This window comes from Brachycentrus maculatus, unplaced genomic scaffold (assembly GCF_059751285.1).
Source record: "Brachycentrus maculatus isolate JH-2025_06_01 unplaced genomic scaffold, ASM5975128v1 h1tg000004l, whole genome shotgun sequence".
NCBI lineage: Eukaryota > Metazoa > Arthropoda > Insecta > Trichoptera > Brachycentridae > Brachycentrus > Brachycentrus maculatus.
Window position 1 is genome coordinate 657,472 of NW_028280759.1, and position 18,904 is coordinate 676,375.

The 18,904-nt window shown below is 37.1% G+C and overlaps 1 protein-coding gene across 1 annotated transcript in view; it reads left to right on the top strand.

Annotated features, from left to right (window-relative positions):
* The window catches only part of Cand1 (Cullin-associated and neddylation-dissociated 1), a 30,804-nt gene continuing 11,900 nt past the window's right edge, over positions 1-18,904 (top strand). Inside the window, exons 1-14 of the mRNA XM_088272791.1 lie at positions 1-201; positions 301-470; positions 1,916-2,129; positions 5,207-5,341; positions 6,381-6,538; positions 7,342-7,504; positions 9,328-9,607; positions 10,294-10,436; positions 12,224-12,384; positions 14,369-14,574; positions 15,184-15,350; positions 16,906-17,034; positions 17,818-17,949; positions 18,453-18,621. Of these exons, the coding sequence (XP_088128917.1) occupies positions 160-201; positions 301-470; positions 1,916-2,129; positions 5,207-5,341; positions 6,381-6,538; positions 7,342-7,504; positions 9,328-9,607; positions 10,294-10,436; positions 12,224-12,384; positions 14,369-14,574; positions 15,184-15,350; positions 16,906-17,034; positions 17,818-17,949; positions 18,453-18,621 (2,269 nt within the window). The 5' untranslated portion in view covers positions 1-159. The remainder of the gene's footprint in view (positions 202-300; positions 471-1,915; positions 2,130-5,206; positions 5,342-6,380; positions 6,539-7,341; positions 7,505-9,327; positions 9,608-10,293; positions 10,437-12,223; positions 12,385-14,368; positions 14,575-15,183; positions 15,351-16,905; positions 17,035-17,817; positions 17,950-18,452; positions 18,622-18,904) is intronic.

Genomic DNA, 18,904 nt, shown 5'->3' on the forward strand with positions numbered 1-18,904 from the left:
GTTCGGTAAATTTTGTCGTTGAATCAAAATATTGCAAGTTTTCGTCTGATTTTGGATTCCATGTTTCGCCGGCGAATTAATGGAAGTTTAAAGTAGTGAATGTGTGGTTTTGTAGTTATTTAGATATAATTAATAACGTTAAAAATAAATTCGTTCGTCATGGCGAGCGTTTCATATCAAATAGCGAATCTGCTGGACAAGGTAAAGTGGCCGCAAGCGAGCACTATTTGCAGTCTTGAATGATTCTATTTTTTTCTTTCGCGATGGATCATGCGAACATTAATTTAAATATTGTTTCAGATGACATCAAATGACAAAGATTTCCGATTTATGGCTACAAATGACTTGATGACCGAGTTGCAGAAGGATAGCATCAAACTAGATGATGATTCCGAAAAAAAAGTTGTCAAAATGCTCTTACGGTTATTGGAAGACAAAAACGGAGAAGTGCAAAATTTAGCAGTAAAGTGGTATGTAATTCTTATTTTTTAATAATTTTTGATCTCTATACTAGCTTTAATTGGACTGGAAAACGTAATTTTTCATTATATCCCATAATATTTTGTTTGTAGGTTATGTATAATTTTGTTTTTATTTTACAATTACAATGCAATTATAAAAAAAATTAAAAGTTCCTTGAGTAGTTTATAATTCTAATGCGAGTATATTCAAAATAAAGATTATAAATTGGTTACTATAAAAAATAAATAAATAAAAAATCAGCTTGTGTCGATACTACTATAATATAATGTTGGCTTGTCCGCCTCCTTAGTGTAATGATTAGCATATGACTATCATGCCTGAGTTTCCGGCATCGATTCCCAATAGGGTAGGTTTATTTATATACATATCAACTCATTAACAGTGGCCAAAATACAAAAATCAGCTATTCATTTGTTTCACTCAACAGAATCGTTGCCCAGAACTTAGATAAAACTTTAGATAATCATAAGGGAAAATATAATACTTAAACGATAAAATTGGGCTCTTTAGGCAACCAATGTAATTTAACCGAATAGGTATACCAGCATCTCACTCACACCTAATAACAATACTATGAAATGTAATTTGATGTTGGCGATACAAGATCGCATCAAGCCACTTATTGAACTTTTTACTGTGCAACAGATCTTTTTAGGTGAAACCTGAAGGTTTTTTCTCCATTTGAAAAATATTTAGTATATTCAAAAAAATAATTAAACAATAGCTTTTCTTCAAAATGCAAAAACAACACTTTCTGCCCTGTTCCGGGTAAATGTTAAGTTAAAAATATGCCTCTTTTGCTGGGATTATAGTACATTTTCTGGGCATTCTGAAAACATGCACAACTGAAAATTGACAATTTTTGATTTATGACGTTCTTGAGTGAGCGATGTGTCATATTACACCAACCCGAGCACTACTCGGGTATTTCGATTTGCTTGCATTACATAAGATGATCAACAGAACTTTACTTGCCAGTTGCCACTTGACTCTTTTTATTGGAATTTATTAGAAATTCTTCAATAAAGGACCAAATTTTACCTTTTTATAAATATTTTTTTCTTTGTTACTGTTTCATTGCTTCTGTTTTGTTTTTTGAACTAGACAACTTTTAAAATTTAAACTCCTTAAATTAAAAATTAAATAACCTCATATTTTTAGTTCTATCTTTGCTAAAAAAAACTCAGTACGAATTGACTGCCACGGCAATTTTCAGGATTCCGGTTTAAAAAGCCAATTTCATTAAATCATATAATATTGTTAAAAACTCTAATTATAGTACTGAATTATATTTTCTGTTCATTTATTAATAAATTTTCGGTTAATGTAAGCCAGCATTGATTTATAATACAACATTTTGAGTGTGTCCAAATACTTGTTCACAAAATCTGGATTATCTCCAATTACAGGAGTTATTTTGTTACATTTACAGTCTGGGCCCGCTGGTGAACAAGGTGAAAGAGTACCAGGTGGAGTCCATAGTGGAGGCGTTGTGCGCCAACATGCTGTCGGACAAGGAGCAACTCAGGGACATCAGCAGCATCGGACTCAAGACTGTCATCTCCGAGCTGCCTCTGGGCTCTAGCGGGCTCGCTGCCAATGTTTGCAAGAAGATCACGGGGAAATTAAGCAGCGCAATCGAAAAGGTAAACTGATTTTGCAATTAAGTCCCAATGTATGATAAATTGCAACTTAATTTTATTTAAACCCAGGTAACATTGGACGTAATTGAATTGTTTGCTTAAAATATCATGAAAAAATATGTTTTTCTTCTATAAAAATATATGGTTTTGAAAAGAAAAGAGTTATTGAAAGGAAAACATGGCACGATCAGGTATGCCAAATACTTGAAAGTGGCCAGGTTAGGAGTCGTAATAATCGGCGGGTATGTATGAGGAGATGCATGAACGTGGAAGAGGCGAAGAATGTTTGCAAAGACAGAGTGGTGTGGTGTTCTATTCTCTCCGCCTACCCCTGCGGAGAAGCGGCGTGATGGTTTGTTAGTTAGTTTTTTATTGAAAGGTAAAAAGCTTTAAAAAATTATAAAAATATTTTTTCTCAAAATAAGCTAAATTCCACTTTATGTATATTTAAAAAAATATTGCATGCGAAGACACGTCCAGCTCCTTCGTTGCCGTTCGCGTTCCGAATTTGTATGTTGGAGATGATTTGAGATCCCGTCCTTGCAAAAAAATTTTTTTCGTGTAGTAACCCTTTGACCCCGTACCACATACGGCCAAAAAAAAACTGCCTTTGGGGATTTACCCGTATCTGGTAAGCGCACTACGGTAAAGAAATAGCTCAAACTGATTGTTTCATATTTTTTTATGAGGTAGTTAAATGTATTCTCGCAGGGTAGCTGAAAAATATATCCATTTGTAAATAAATTCTTTAAACTGGGCAATGGAAGCCACCGTATTTATTTATCCCACTGTTATATTCTAACGAGTCCTTCTCTTCGTTCTGCAACGTGTTAAGTAGAGATTCGTAAAGATGACTACAATGTGACAATTTGGGATGTTGCCAAATTGTTAACCATGTCTCGGATATGTTATTCTCGTATTCAAAACAAAATTTGTGTATCTTTATCTAAATTAGTGTAATTTCACTTTGCGCTCCGCTTTACACCAACTCTTGACTCATTTATTCATGCACAATTTTCAACTGTCTCCATTAAATGAATATATAATGAAACACAAATTCTCATATGACAATAATAATAGTGATGTATTAAAATAGTCCACATCCGTAGCGCAGTGGTCAGCGCGTTTGGCTACCGTGCTGTAGGTCCCGGGTTCGATTCCCAGGGGGGTCGAAATAAGTATGGCCGATTTTCACTCTCATATTTATTAACTATCACCCTGGACTGGTACAAGAAGCGCAGGGCTGATCACCATGCCTTCACGCAATTAACGATCAAGATAACTCGGCGTCGCTACGATGCAGTGCCCTATGCACCATTGGGTGTGAATAAGTGTTAGAAGAAGAAGAAGATTAAAAAATAGGATTCTCTCTCTTAGTATAAATCATAGAAGCTCATATTTGCCCCATTATTTGGACTATCTATGTCTGCCCCTGTAGTGTAGTGGTAAGCGTGTTTAGCATGCTGGGGCCCTCGGGTTTGATTCCCAAAGGGGACAACTAAATATAAGCAATTTTCGCTCTCGTATCCCCCTGGACTGGTACAAGAAGTGCAGGACCATCACCTTGCCTTCATGTAATAATCAAGATAATACTTCGTCAATATGTTGTACTACTCTATGCACCATTGTGTGCGGATGAGGATTAAAAGAAAACAATAAGTATATATTTTATGAAGTCATTGCAATATGTATTGATTTAGTTTTATGAATTTGTTTGTTGAATAGTCAATTGGCAACAATAGGCTTAAAAGCTTTTGGAAATGATGAACGCAGTTGGTGGTTGATGCACTTGGTTCAGTTGATACCACAATATTATTGTTGAGTGCAGAAAATGCCAATGCATATAGACATCCCAAAGTAAACAGCCATGTTGTCAATGTTAGTTAAAATATGTATTGGAAATCGCAATAATATTATGAGAAACACAAATGCAAATGCAAGCGCCCTTGAGGTAGTATTTTAAAAAAATAGCGCCATACAAATTATCCAAATTATTATTTTTATGGGGTTTAAAGCCAGCCTGATGCGTCGGTTTACCAACATTACAAATATTTATTTATTGATATAAAAAAAAAAAAATAGATAGCCAAATATAATTGATTCATTGTTGAATAATTTATTTGGATTAACCTAACAAAGTTTTCTTGTATGGACTACAATTTTTTTATTAGACAATATGTATTATTCTGCAATTTTTTTTTCTCCTCTAGCCCGCACCCACCTATTGCTGGGTGAAGGTCTCTTTTATTGCATGTTACTCCTCGCGGCTCTAGGCCTTCCTCAATCAATACTTTCCAGCAACATTATGGCGTTTTCACCCGCTCATTGCAAATTATTATAGTTTTGTTAAAAATAAAGAAGTTAGAATATGGAAATGAACTATCCGACATAATAATAAGACGTAGATTGATTCCACCAATACAGGTCAGATCTCTTTGTAGCGAATACCGAATTAACGAAATTTCCAGTATAACGAATCTGCAATTCATCCCCGGAAAACGTCCATATAAAATGTACTGAACCACAATTCAATTTAGCGAAGCCGATCTCAGAATAACGATTTTTTTTTTAAATTTTCAAATGATGTTACAATTCATTTTAAAACATTGAGAAGTTCAAAATAAAATTACGGTTTTTTTTTATCAAAAATTAAAAACCTATTCGAACTTACTTTTTTTAATATTTTTATTGCTTATGAATTTCTTTTTTCCAATAAAGTCTCACAGTTTGAAAATCATAGTTTCATTTCTGTTGTGTCCTGTAGTAGTTAGGTACCTATATTGTATTGATCACTGGCCGGAAGATCGGGTGTAGTGTAACAGTAATAACTCATTTTAATTTTCTAATAAGAGTGGGTATAATATAGCGATAAAATAAATTTAAAACGTGTCATATCCTATACATCCAGTGTGAATTTTAATTATAGCGAAATATTGTTTGGTCCCGTGAAGTTCGTAATACCGAGATTTGACCTGTATTTGTATGAGATGCCTCTTATAGTATTGCAAGCATGCTGGTCATGAAAATTGTTTGACAGCCTTTGTAGACCAAAGGCCAATTCGAGTGTTTGTTTATTTCAGCAAGAAGATGTGTCGGTTCAGTTGGAGGCTCTAGACATTTTGGCAGACTTGCTTAGCAGATTTGGAAACCAGATGATCACCTTCCATTCAGTGTTGCTAACATCGTTACTCCCACAGCTTGCATCGCCCAGACAGGTTTGCTACTTTCAATTATTACCAAAATATGCTATTATTTATACTGTAACCAGAAATATAAAATACCTTATTTGTATGAATAAAGATAGAAAACGTGCATTTTATATTTCCGGTCCAGTGAATTTACGGGATACTTCATTGATATATGTTTATTTTCAAAATATGTATGCATGTATGACAACAACAAATTTGAAGACAGTACTTGCGTCTTTGACATCTCACAGTTGAGATAACTTACCGTATGTTACGGACTGTAAAATGTCTTATTTAAAAAAAAAAGTTCTTTCAAAATTCAGGTCATCTTAGTTATTTATTTTTGTTACATCATGCACATAATTACAAATTACAATAATGTGCCCTCCCATGCTCTGCTGAGTTTTCCCATGCCTAGGGCACATACTCTAAATTAATATAAAAATGTCCAGTTTTGACTTGAAATTTTCGTCAGTCTAAGAATGGCCATATATTCGATGTCGCGGGAAACCTATCTCGATCTGGCAACATTGTAGTGATGGGAATCATACAATAAAAAATGTAGTCCACCACACATGCGTTTGTAGCACACAAAAATTGTGTAATGCAATATTATCTGAGGCGAACGCCTCCCCATTCTGACAAGGATTCCACGAGAGAAAAGAAAGATCAGGTGATGATTTTCAGAGATTTTTAGACTGACTTTGCAATCTAATAATATAAATGGTAAAAATACTGTTTTTAAATTGCTTAAAAATTAAAGTGTGTCTTATAGTATTTAATGGTCAGCACGCTCGGCTACCGTTCTGGAGATCCCGGGTTCGATTCCCAGGGGGGGGTCAAATAAATATAAGTGATTTTTTCTCTAATATTTATTCAATACTACCCTGGACTGACACCTGAAGCGGAGGGCTGATCACCTTTCCTTCATGTGTAAACGATCAAGATAACACTGCGTTTATATGAAGCAGTGCCTTATGCACCATTGGGGTGCGGATAAGGGTTTTATTATTATTATTATTATATTATTTCCTTGTGTACTGAAGGGGCGTTGTTTTGTGTTTAGGCAGTACGCAAGAGAACGATAGTGGCACTCTCCCACCTGGTGGTGACTTGCTCAGCTCCGCCCTACAGCAGACTGGTGGACCATCTGCTCGAGGGACTGGGAGGTAATTCAACTCCCAGTGTTCGGCGCACACATATCCAATGCATCGCGTCCATCTGGTGAGTCTCACAGCGCCTTCTTATCAATGGTGCATAGTACAAAACATCAGAATAATGTAACAACATTTTTTTTGCTCGTTTTACGAATTATACCTCTCATAACAAGCACCTCTCATAACGAATTACTTGTTATGAGAGGTGCTTGTTATGAGAGGTTCCACTGTATGTGATTATAATCCAGGATTCAGACCTCACATAAAAATATAAGAGTTTGTGCTCAGTAAAAAAAATGTCTTTTCTCAGTTACGACACATTAAAATTCTTCCTAGAATTCAGCAGCACACCAAAACCTACGGACGGGAAGGGTATTTTTACCTTCTGCGCTGACCTCATTTTAAAGTCAGAAAAGAAGGGATTACATATTTAATACTTTTAAATGAATATTATGTACCTAGGTCTTTGTTAAGGTCTTAACTATATGTACATAATTATCAAATCCCGCCACCAGCACAGCTGTCCAAATTTAAAACACAGTAAGGGACATTTTTTTTGTAGTAGGTTTTTTTTTGCATTTTTGGACTAAGTAGAGTCTACTTAGTCCATAAATACAAAAAAAACATACTACAAAAAAAATGTCCCTTACATACTGTGTTTTAAATTTGGACAGCCGAGCAGTCCGCAGTCGTAAAAAAACACATCCAAAAATGAAAAATTGTAAAATGCCACGTACATTGAATTTGATTACGGCACACCTGTATCTGGCTCACGGCACTCACTTAAACAATGGTTAAAACTCTTGACCAATATAATGGACTAAGCTTCTTAACAATCCGTTGATTGCGTTTGTGAATGTTTGAGCCCAGCCGGCAAGCGGGCCACCGGTTTGGCAGCCAGCTGTGGCGAGTGGCCCCGCTGGTGCTGGAGCACTCGCTGGAGGCCGACGAGGAGCTGCAGGAGCACGCGCTGCAAGCCCTGGAGGCCTTCGTGCTCAAGTGTCCAAAGGAAATCACGCAACATATACCCACTGTAAGTTTTACATTGCTCAATGCAAATTAATTCAAACAAATAAATGCTAATACATATTAAATATTGTAATTGAACACTGACTTTTAGAGTATACTAAATTGCATTTTATTATTAAAGATGCGGAAAAATATAATTTTTTACAATTGTTTCGCCTTGTTATGAGATTTTTAAACTACCGTGAAGATCAAATGGACTGAGGGTTCAATTTATATAGTGAATAATTTATAAAGTTATTTAAAGTTATTTATTTAGTTTTTCAATATATAAAGTTCTATTTTTTTTTTTAAATAAATAATCTGCCAAATAAGGTTTGTCTGCCTCCATTGTGTAATAGTAAGCGTGTTGAGCTACCGTGTTGGAGATCCCGGGTTCGATTTCCAGGGTGAGGGGTGAAAATAAATATTGGTGATTTTTTACACTCTAATCTTCGTCAGCCTCCGTAGTGTAATGGTCAGCACGCTCGGCTACCGTTCTGGAGGTCCCGGGTTCGATTCCCAGGGGGGTCAAATAAATATAAGTGATTTTTTCACTCTAATATTTATTCCATACTACCCTGGACTGGTACCTGAAGCGAAGGGCTGATCACCTTTCCTTCGTGTGTTAACGATCAAGATAACACTGTGTTTGTATGATGCAGTGTCCTATGCACCATTGGGGTGCGGATAAGGGTTTGAATGAATGAAATATTTATTTAATACTACCCTGGACATGTCCCTGTGGAGGGGTGATCACCTTGCCTCCATGTAAGTAACAATCAAGATAACAGTGTTAATACGATGCATAGTCCTATGCACTATTGAGTGCGGATAAGGGTTAGAAGAAGAAGAAGAATTAAATTGTGTCGGGTTGTGGTCCCGTGGTTAGTGCAAATTTGCAAGAATTTACATTCCAGCTCCATGCGGCATTGTTTATAGTGAGAGGTTGTTTTCTGTAGCCGGCCTTGTCTATGAAAACAAGCGCAATCGCCTTTCGCCCACAAACGCAGAGAACATTGTGTTCATTTGTCATAATTTACCTTTGGTTTTAACTTTGAATATGAATAAACTGTTTCGCACACTTTTACCTATTTGTTTGCAATGAATAAACGACCTAAATTTATCAGATTTTCATTCAATTGGCACGTAGTCTATTATTGATTAAGTATCATACCTGTCTAATATGGAGAGTACCATTAATTGCATTAAAAAAGTAATAATTCTTCATTCTTCACACTTATCCGCACCCCAATGGTGCATAGGGCACTGCTTCATATAAACGCAGTGTTATCTTGATCGTTCACACATGAAGGAAAGGTGATCAGCCCTCCGCTTCGGGCACCAGTCCAGGGTAATATTGAATAAATATTACAGTGAAAAAATCACTTATATTTATTTGACCCCCCCTGGGAATCGAACCCGGGACCTCCAGAATGGTAGCCGAGCGTGCTGACCATACACTACGGAGGCGGACTATTGCATTAATTGAATAATAACTTTTTTTTTTAACTTTACTTTAACTTCAACCTGTCTGGGAGTATGGACGTAAATGAACGTCAGTGCGAATTTTCCTTAAAGGAGTATCGACGTTAATGAACGTCGAAGTCCGTCTGTCAGTTAGTATGATGTAATTTGTATAGCAATGACATCTGTAGATATTTGTATGTAGTTTAGTCATAATTGAAAAATATTTCGAATAAGTGTTTTTTTTTAAAATTATTTCACCCCCCAGAGAGAGTCGGACATCAATTTTTGTACTCCCGGTAAGGTTAAGTTACCTTATATCCGTTTCATCTCTATATGTCAGTGATGGATGCAGTTCTGTGTAAACTAAGGTTTGTGTTGCAGATAACCCAGCTGTGCCTGAACATGATCGTGTACGACCCCAACTACAACTACGAGGCGGAGGAGGAGGGCTCGGACGCGGCCATGGAGGAGGGGGAGGGCGAGGGCGAGGGGGAGGAGCCTGAGGCCAACGACAGCGAGGAGTACTCGGACGACGACGACATGTCCTGGAAGGTGCGCCGCGCCGCCGCCAAGTGCCTCGAGTCTGTCATCGCCACGCGCCACGAGCTGCTCGCGCACTTCTACAGGACCGTCTCGCCGGCGCTCATTGCCAGGTTCAAAGGTACGCTCGGCAGAGTCCCATCATGAGTGTGTAAATAGTCCGTCTCCGTGGTGTAATGGTCAGCGTGTGTTGCAAATCTAGATGACTTCTCCTGTTGTCAATGGATTTGTAGTAAGAGTAGTAGTTTGTAATGTTAATGGATTTGTAGTATTGTCTGCCTCCGTGTGTAATGGTTAGTATGTTTAGCTACCGTGCTGGAGGTCCCGGGTTTGATTTCCAGGGGGGTGAAAGTAAATAGTAGTGATTTTACACTGTAATATTTATTTAACATTACCCTGGACTGGTTCCTGAAGCGCAAGAGTGGTCACCTTGCCTTCATGTAAGTAATGATCAAGAATTAATGAACACTGCGTCAATTCGATGCATTGCCTTATGCACCAATGGGTGCGGATAAGAGTTATAAGTAAGTAAGTAAGAATAGTGCTATGGTAGTGACGTGTAGTATTGTTTGCATGCTGTTGTAGTGATTGTCCTGACGAAGAGATGAGTATGTCTCAAAACCGGTAAAGAAAGAAATCTCGGTGAGTGGTTATATATATGGTTTTTGGTAATATACTAATATTACCAAAAATTTAAAAAAAATGTAAAAGTAAAAATAACCAACCACAAAGTAAATGCTTTAAATATTAATAATATTGAGAATATCAGTTTTCAAATTTTGTTTTTTTTTCTATGACTACGCGCAGAGCGTGAAGAGAATGTGAAGTGCGACATATTCTCCGCCTATATTGCCCTCCTGCGAGCCACCCGCCCCGCGGCTGGGGCTCAGCCGTCCTCCGCTGAGGCCCCCCTCCCGGCCGACTCGCCCCTTGCTCAGCTGCAAGAACAGGTAACACACCTATACCTATCTTCTACTTTATTATCTACACGTATCTAGCTAGTCAAGTACCATCTACACAACTTTACTTTTGCGAAAGGAGTGAGCGATATGAACACATATCGCTCACTCCTTTTAACGTCATATATCAAAAAACTTGATTTTTCAGGAGATCGTTTTTAAAGATTAAATATATTGTAAAATGTATTGCAAATAAATATCAAGCAACTTATTGAACTTTTTACAGTGCAACAGATCTTTTAAGGTAAAACCTGAATGTTTTTTCTCCATTTGAAAAAAAAAATTAAACAATACCTTTTCTTCAAATTGCAAAAACAACACATTCTGCCCTGTAGCGGGTAAATATTAAGTTTAAAATATGCCTCTTTTGCTGGGATATAGTACATTTTCTGGGCATTACGAAAACATGCATAACCCAAAATTGATGATTTTTGATATATGACGTTGTTGAAAGGAGTGAGCGATATGTAAGAAATGATAAAGACTATTATACCATTAACCCTAGATAACTTAACATTTGTCTACTCGACGACGTCCCTCTCCGAGAAAGTCAAGTGCACTTACTTCCCCGCGCCCCGCACCCGCCACCCTTTGTTTACTTTACTGATTGGTGCGAATAATTCATCGGGTGACGCGATTGCAATCACACGATAAATTAGGAGGTGACCTATGGCTATATAGTCACCCGGTTGACGAAAGTTTAGTTACTACGTTAGTTGTTCATAAATGTATGTATTATTATGACATCAAGGTCATGATAAAATATATTCTTGATGAGTCTTCAAACCCTAAAACTCCTGTTCTTTCTGTGACTAATGTACGCAAAATCTGTTATTTATGTCCATCAAGGGCTCGTAGGATGACAAAACATCGATGCATCAAATGCAAAAATGCCATTTGTGGATCGCACAATATTGACAAATATAGTAGCTGTGCGGAATGGTGATTTATCAGCAATAGTTTGCCTCCGTAGTGTAATGGTCAGTACGCTCGGCTACCATTCTGGAGGTCCCGGGTTCGATTCCCAGGGGGGGTCAAATAAATATAAGTGATTTTTTCACTGTAATATTTATTCAATATTACCCTGGACTGGTACCCGAAGCGGAGGGCTGATCACCTTTCCTTCGTGTGTAAACTATCAAGATAACACTGTGTTTATATGATGCAGTGTCCTTTGCACCATCGGGGTGCGGATAAGGGTTTGAAGAATTAGGATCGGGGTTCTCAATCTGGGTCAGAAAACTGATCACCTTGCCTTCATATAATTGGTAATCAAATCTACACGTATCGATTTGATGCTATGCCCTATGCACCATCTGGGTGCAGAAAGGTTCATAGATGTAAATAAAGTTTTTGAGGCTTATTACTCATATATATATCTTGATTGATTGATAAATAATTTATTTCTTTATATTATTGTTTGACACCTCAACACAGATGAATAAGAATATGAAAGTCTGGGCATTTACGGGGCTTACGACCATCATAGACTTGACATTCACCCATGATTGACAACCACACGGAAGTTCCATATATGTATATGTTCCAATTTTGAAACATTGTGCTTGAATCACTAGAACTTCACTAGAGACATCTATTGTGAGATGAAAGAAGCTTTTTTATTAAGCAGAAGCTCTTTAAATTTTATGTGAAGTCCTATGAATAACTCCTATAATTGGAGATAATCCAGATTTTTGAACGAGTATTTGGACACATTCAAAATGTTGTAAATGTATTCCTTGTTTGACGTTGATGTGTGTGTGTGTGGGTGTCACCAGGTGGGCAGCGTGGTGAGGGGCCTGCTCCCGGTGCTGCACGGCAGGTCCACGCGAGCTCGTCAGGAGGCGCTGCTCCTCCTGCGGGAGCTCCTCGCCGCACGGCCGTCCGCCCTGGCTTCCCACGTTCCCCGCCTTGTACCAGCCCTGCAATACTCCCTTAGGTAATAATTTGTTAATTCTTTTATAATATAAATATATATACATATATCGCTCACTCCTTTCAAGAACGTCATAAATCAAAAAACATTTTTAAAGTTTAAAAATATAATACATACAATGTATTAAAAATAAATATCAAGCCCCTTATTGAACTTTTTACTGTGCAACAGATCTTTTTAGGTAAAACCTGAAGGTTTTTTCTCCAATTGAAAAATATTTAGTAAATTAAAAAAAAAATAAACAATACCTTTTCTTCGAAATGAAAAAACAACAAAAAACTGCTCCGTAGTGGGTAAATATTAAGTTAAAAATATGCCTCTTTTACTGGGATATAGTGCATTTTCTGGGCATTCCGAAAACATGCACAACTGAAAATTGACGATTTTTTATTTTTGACGTTCCTGAAAGGAGTGAGCGATATTTCCATGATAGATCATAAGGAACTCATCCATGATAAAAATAGTGAAGGACATTGGTAACATAAACCAAGCTAGGACATAAAATGCCAAACCCTCTTCTAGTGAAACGAAAAGTCTGCTGATGATAGTCGACAGTCCGCCTTCTACTGACGAGTTTAACGTGGTTTCCTCCCAGCAATAAGCAAATGCTGAAAAGTTCCTGATTGGCCCACACTAGATTATCCCTCCTGTTCCCAACACAGATTTAACCCTTTGAGGACAGAATAAAAAATATTTTACTTAACACATTTTTATTTCTAGAAATTATTTACAAATAAGTGTACTTGTAAACAAAATTTTACTAAAAATTATGCACACAGATTGATACAATATTTATCCCTCAGCAAAATTTAAAATACACATTGTGTGCCGGGTGGTTAGCAACAAAGACCATGCTTTATAAAGTATAAATAAAAGCATTTCTTCTTGAAAATATGAGTAGTATATAACACTACTTATTTTTACTATTATTTTACTATTATAATAACTCACCTGTCATTTTGTTTATTTCGTTCAATAATCTCACAAAATTGATAAACTAAGATACAGATAACCTATAAATATCCCGACATGTGCACATCGCCACAATAAATAGTCTGAAATAAGCTCCAAGACAATGATACCAACATGAAATCTATACAAGCACTATTTCTGTTACATAGGCAACACGTATTGCACTATGGTTTTAACTAGAAACCTGTAGGCACTTAGACAATTTATTTTAAATTTGTGGTTAGCAGCTGTAACCAGTTGTACTGAAAGGGTTAAATAAAAACATATTTATTTGTCAGAAGAAACAAAAATCCACTTAATGATGTATAAACCTTGTACATAATAAGCAAGGTAAATAATAAATGCAATTCCCATCTAAAAAAAAACTATTGGAAGATAAGAAAGAAGATGGTTGTCTAGCTTGGGCCGTCTTCTGATACAATCTTCCTACAGTAACATTAGCAGAAGAACAGTTTTGTGTCCGCAAGTCTTAAACAGAAAGCTACATTCTGCAATACATTATTACTTCTCAAATGTTTACCTTGGTTGGGCGGATTTTAAAAGGGTCACAATATTTTTAACGGTCGTATGCTTCATAAAATGCAGTTGAAGAAAGTAGAATTATTTTCCTATGTAAAATCATAATTAAGTTTTTTAAGGAATAACCCGCAAAGTCTCTACTTTTAGATGCTTGTCTGCAGGTAGGATAGTAAGGATAGGGAAGGTTAATGTGAAAAATGCATCACAAACACCCAGACCAATTGAAAATAAATCTTTCTTGAGATTATTTTGCAATCTAACCTTTAAGCACATTTTCTCTCCCAGTATAAAACAATAATATGGCACACTTTAACTCCATTTCTAGGATGCTAAGGTTGTATAATAATTTAGAAAATACTGATAATGTCACCATCGACATACTTAATTGATATATTGGTGAAATCAATTTCAAATTTATTTCACCAATATGGTGGAGTCTTGAATTTTGTACCTTATGTAGCATAGTTTAAAATGTTGAATTTGTTATCCATTCCAGTGACAAGAACTCATCGTCCAACATGAAGATAGACACGCTGGTGTTTGTGCAGTGGGTGCTGGGGGGCCCCTGCGGGCCGGCGCTGCGTCCCCACGCCGCGGCCCTGCTGCCCCCGCTGCTGGCGTGCGTGCAGGACCCCTTCTACAAGATCACGGCCGAGGCGCTCCGGGTCATGCAGGCGCTTGTCAAAGTCATACGCCCGCTCAGTAAGTATACGTGAACCAATGTCAATAAAACACGGTTCATTTGGCTCCAGTTTAGAGATTATTCGCATATTTTACATGGGGTTATATTATTTTTTTGACATCTCAACATAGATGAAGAAGAATGTGGAAGTGTGGGCATTCTCGGGGCTTACGATTGTCATAGGCTGGTTTGAAGTGATCACTTTACACACGTGTAACCAATTCTACCCATGTTTGACAACCAAATTCTTGGAAGTTCTAAATATATGATCCAATTTCATAACATTGTACTTGAATCACTAGAAATTTCACTAGATACATCTATTGGTGAGATGAAGAAGCTTTTTTATTGAGCAGAAACTCTTTTTATTTTTATGTGAGGTCCGAATCCTGGATTATTATTACATACATTAGAAACGCCAGAAAATGTGCTTTTCATTTTTTATATTTTAGCTTATAATTTGATCAAATAATTTATTTACAACGTTTTGGGTTTTCAGATTTGTGAACAAGTATTTGAACACACTCAAAATGTTGCGAACTGATTTTTAGCTACTCAAAACGGCTCGGAAACTTGGTGCAAGAAGAGTTGTTTTCTTGGTTTTATTAATTAGCTTTGTTTGTGTTCAGATAACGGCATGGCGGTGGAGTTGAGCCCCGAGCTGGCGGCCTTCACGGCGCCCATGTACGCGTGCACGCTGGTGCGCCTGCGCGCCGCCGACATCGACCAGGAGGTCAAGGAGAGGGCCATCGCCACCATGGGGCAGCTGCTCAGCCATCTCGGGGACCAGCTGCAGGTCCACTCTCTTCATCATTTCATTACCTCATTCTTCATTATATTGTTTCGGCATTCGCTTTGTGGCAAGACATAAAATACTCGTTTTTTACCACTCGAGTTTATCTTATTACAACGACTAGTTTCGGAAGCTATGCTTCCATCTTCAGGTCTAAATGTAAACTGATAATGATAATTTAGACCTGAAGATGGGAGCATAGCTTCCGAAACTAGTTGTTTTAATAAAATAAACTTAAGTGGTAAAAATAAGTGTTTTTCTTTTACAATTTTACCTTATTCTTCATCGCCACAGCTTTATCAGCTAACTCTTCAACATCTCACTGTATTACTTCACAATAAAACATATATTTATTTCTTTACTCAAAATAACTGCAGCTAAAACTTATGTTTTAGCAATATCTACAATATTTTGAGTGTGTCCAAATACTTGATCACAGATCTGGATTATTTATCTCCCTTGGAAGTTATTTTTGAATTTCAACATCGATGAAGAAGAATATGGAAGTCTGGGCATTTTACAGGGCTCACGGCTTTAATCTTTTTCTGGTAGTCGAAATTTTGACTAGTGTTGGAGGTCAAAATTTCAAACCTTTTTTAAAGTTCCTTTCCAAATTGATTTTTGTTAATTTTTTTTTATAATTTGTCATTTTTACAGTTGTATTTTACATATTCAAGGAATGGTTAGTTTTGTGGAGACCCACCAAGTCACCTGATGTGTTTAGTCACCGCAGTTCTTTAAAAAATACATATGATAGTAAAATAATGACAATAAGGACATACACACTAACAATGAATGAAAACAAAACTTTTGTACAATTCTTAACATCTTCTTAACTCTTGATCGCTAACCCATTCCTTCATTTTGCCTTTGCTCCATATTGCGGTTTGGACTCATATTTCCGCTGGCAACAAATTAAAAATAGAAGTGTAATTCTTCCCATCCCTGCATCATAGTTGTACAATAAAGAATTTCTATACTGTCCACTAGTTGCTCATCTATAATATGTCGCTCACTCCTTTCAAGAACATCATAAATAAAAAATTGACAATTTTCAGTTTCAGTCACGTTTTCAGAAAGCCCAGAAAATGTACTACATATATCCCAGCAAAAGAGTCATATTTATAACTTAATATTTACCCGCTACTGGGCAGAAAGTGTTGTTTTTGCATTTTTAAAAAAAGGTATTGTTTAATTATTTTTTTAAATATACTTAATATTTTTCAAATGGAGAAAAAAAACCTTCAGGTTTTACCTAAAAAGACCTTGAAAAGTGGCTTGATATTTATTTTGAATACATTGTATTATATTTTTAAACTTTAAAAATGTTCTCCTGAAAAACCAAGTTTTTTTTATTTATGACGTTCTTGAAAGGAGTGAGCGATGTATCCACTATACTGGATGTGACTTTATGCATTTGAAAACCAATTTTGTATTTTTCCTTTCAAGGTAAATGTTGTACCGTACAATTTGATTTTGCAATTACTTGTATGTTAGATTTATTGCAGCGACAACAGTGAAATAAGCAGTCCGATAATGAGATCTTTTTCTTTAACAGATGGAACTTCCGGTGTGCCTGCCGATATTCCTCGAGAGGTTGCGCAATGAAATCACCCGCCTGACGACTGTCAAGGCACTCACCAAAGTGGCCGCCTCCCCCCTCGGCATTGATCTCAGTCCCATCATGGTGAGTCTCCCCACCCACCGTGGACTTTTCAAAATTTATAATAATAATAATTGTTACTGCTAACGGTACTGGAACACTTGTGATGTGGAAGACGGATATGCGCAAATGAAGACTATCTTTTATTTATTAAAAATTACAAAGTTATAAGTGTGAAAATAACAAATATATCTAAAACCACCAATATATCTAAAATTTAACACTTATTAAGGCGAGAAGAACAAAGTGACACAATAGAAACAGAGCAAGCGCGACGTATACACGTTTGAATATTATTTAATCTGAGCCCACAAAAATTTGTCCGCCACCCCCCTTATTTATATGATTTTAAAGGAGTTACATGTGATGGGAATAATATTATAAACAAAATGAAAGTCGATGAACTGCTTCTCTTTGTTCTTCTCGCGTACATTTATGAATACTATTTTAATACATAAATTATTCTAAAAATTACACAGATTTTGGAAGAAACAATAATAATCTCTCTCTGGTCTCAATCCTGCGGATTGGTCTGCAGCAACAGATGACATCTCCTTCGCCATTCTCGTCTATTTTCGGAAGCCCTCTTCAGCTCCTCATACGTCGAGCAGCCCATGTCTTCGTATAAGTCGCTTAGGTATTGGCGGCGTGGGCGTCCTCTGGCGTTTATTCCCTCGATCGTCCCCTCTATTATTTTGTGCAGGAAACCCTCTTGTCTTAGCACGTGGCCGAAATATAATAATAATAATAATAATTTTGGATAATTCATATAACATTTATTTAACATTTATAATATTTCCATTTTAGGTGGACGCCGTCCCCATCTTAGGATCTTTCCTCCGCAAGAACCAGCGAGCGCTGAAACTTTCCACCCTCATCCTGCTGGACACACTAGTTAAGAATTATAGCCCCGCTCTCAATCCGGAACTATTGAATAAGGTACATTTATATTTCTGCTATTTTTATTTTTCACATGTTCTTCATCTACTACTACTACTACTACTGCCATCACGCCGTTTCTCCACAGGGGTAGGCAGAGAGGATGGAATGCCACACTCTTCTGTCCTGACATACACTCCTCACCTCCTTCATATCATGGATGTGAAGGAGGTGAGGACATCTAGTCATACATGCCCTCCGATTAGGCAGACTTTTGACACCGCCAGATTTTAGGTTCTGATTGATCTGATTGTGCCGAGTCTTTTTCGGTCATCCTCGTTCTGTTTTCCCTCTCACATTCTCCACATATATTTTCTTAGTCATTCTCTCATTATCCATTTGCTCCACATGTCCATACCACCGTAAAAAACTCTTCCTAATCTTTTCAATTATTTCTTGTTCAGCCTTACATTCCTTTCGTATATCTTCATCTATATTGAGATATAATGTAAAATAAAATAGCTAGGTGTCAATATTGCGCTAAGAGTATTTCATGGTTGCAGGTGCTGATTGAGCTTCCCCCGCTGGTGAGCGAGAGTGACTTGCACATCGCGCAGCTGACCTTGGGGCTGCTGTGCTCCGTGTGCGCCTCCCACCCCGTGGCCATGACGGAGATGCACCGCACCGCCCTGCCGCAGGTCCTGGCTCTCGCCTGCAGCCCGTTGCTGCAAGGTACCATCCTGAACTTGCATTATCATCGTAACCTGCACTGTTTGACAATATCCTACTCTATTGTAGCCTACTCTAGCTACATATCCATTAACAATAAGAGAAGTAATCTATAGATACGTCAAGTTTAAGTTGAACCTAACCTGACCTAACACCAAGACAGGTCATGAGTTACATGTCTCACCTACTTGAGAGTGATAAACACTAGATAAACTACGCACGGTAGATAAACATGCTAACCATTACACCACGGAGGCGGACAAAACTACAAATCCATTAACATTAC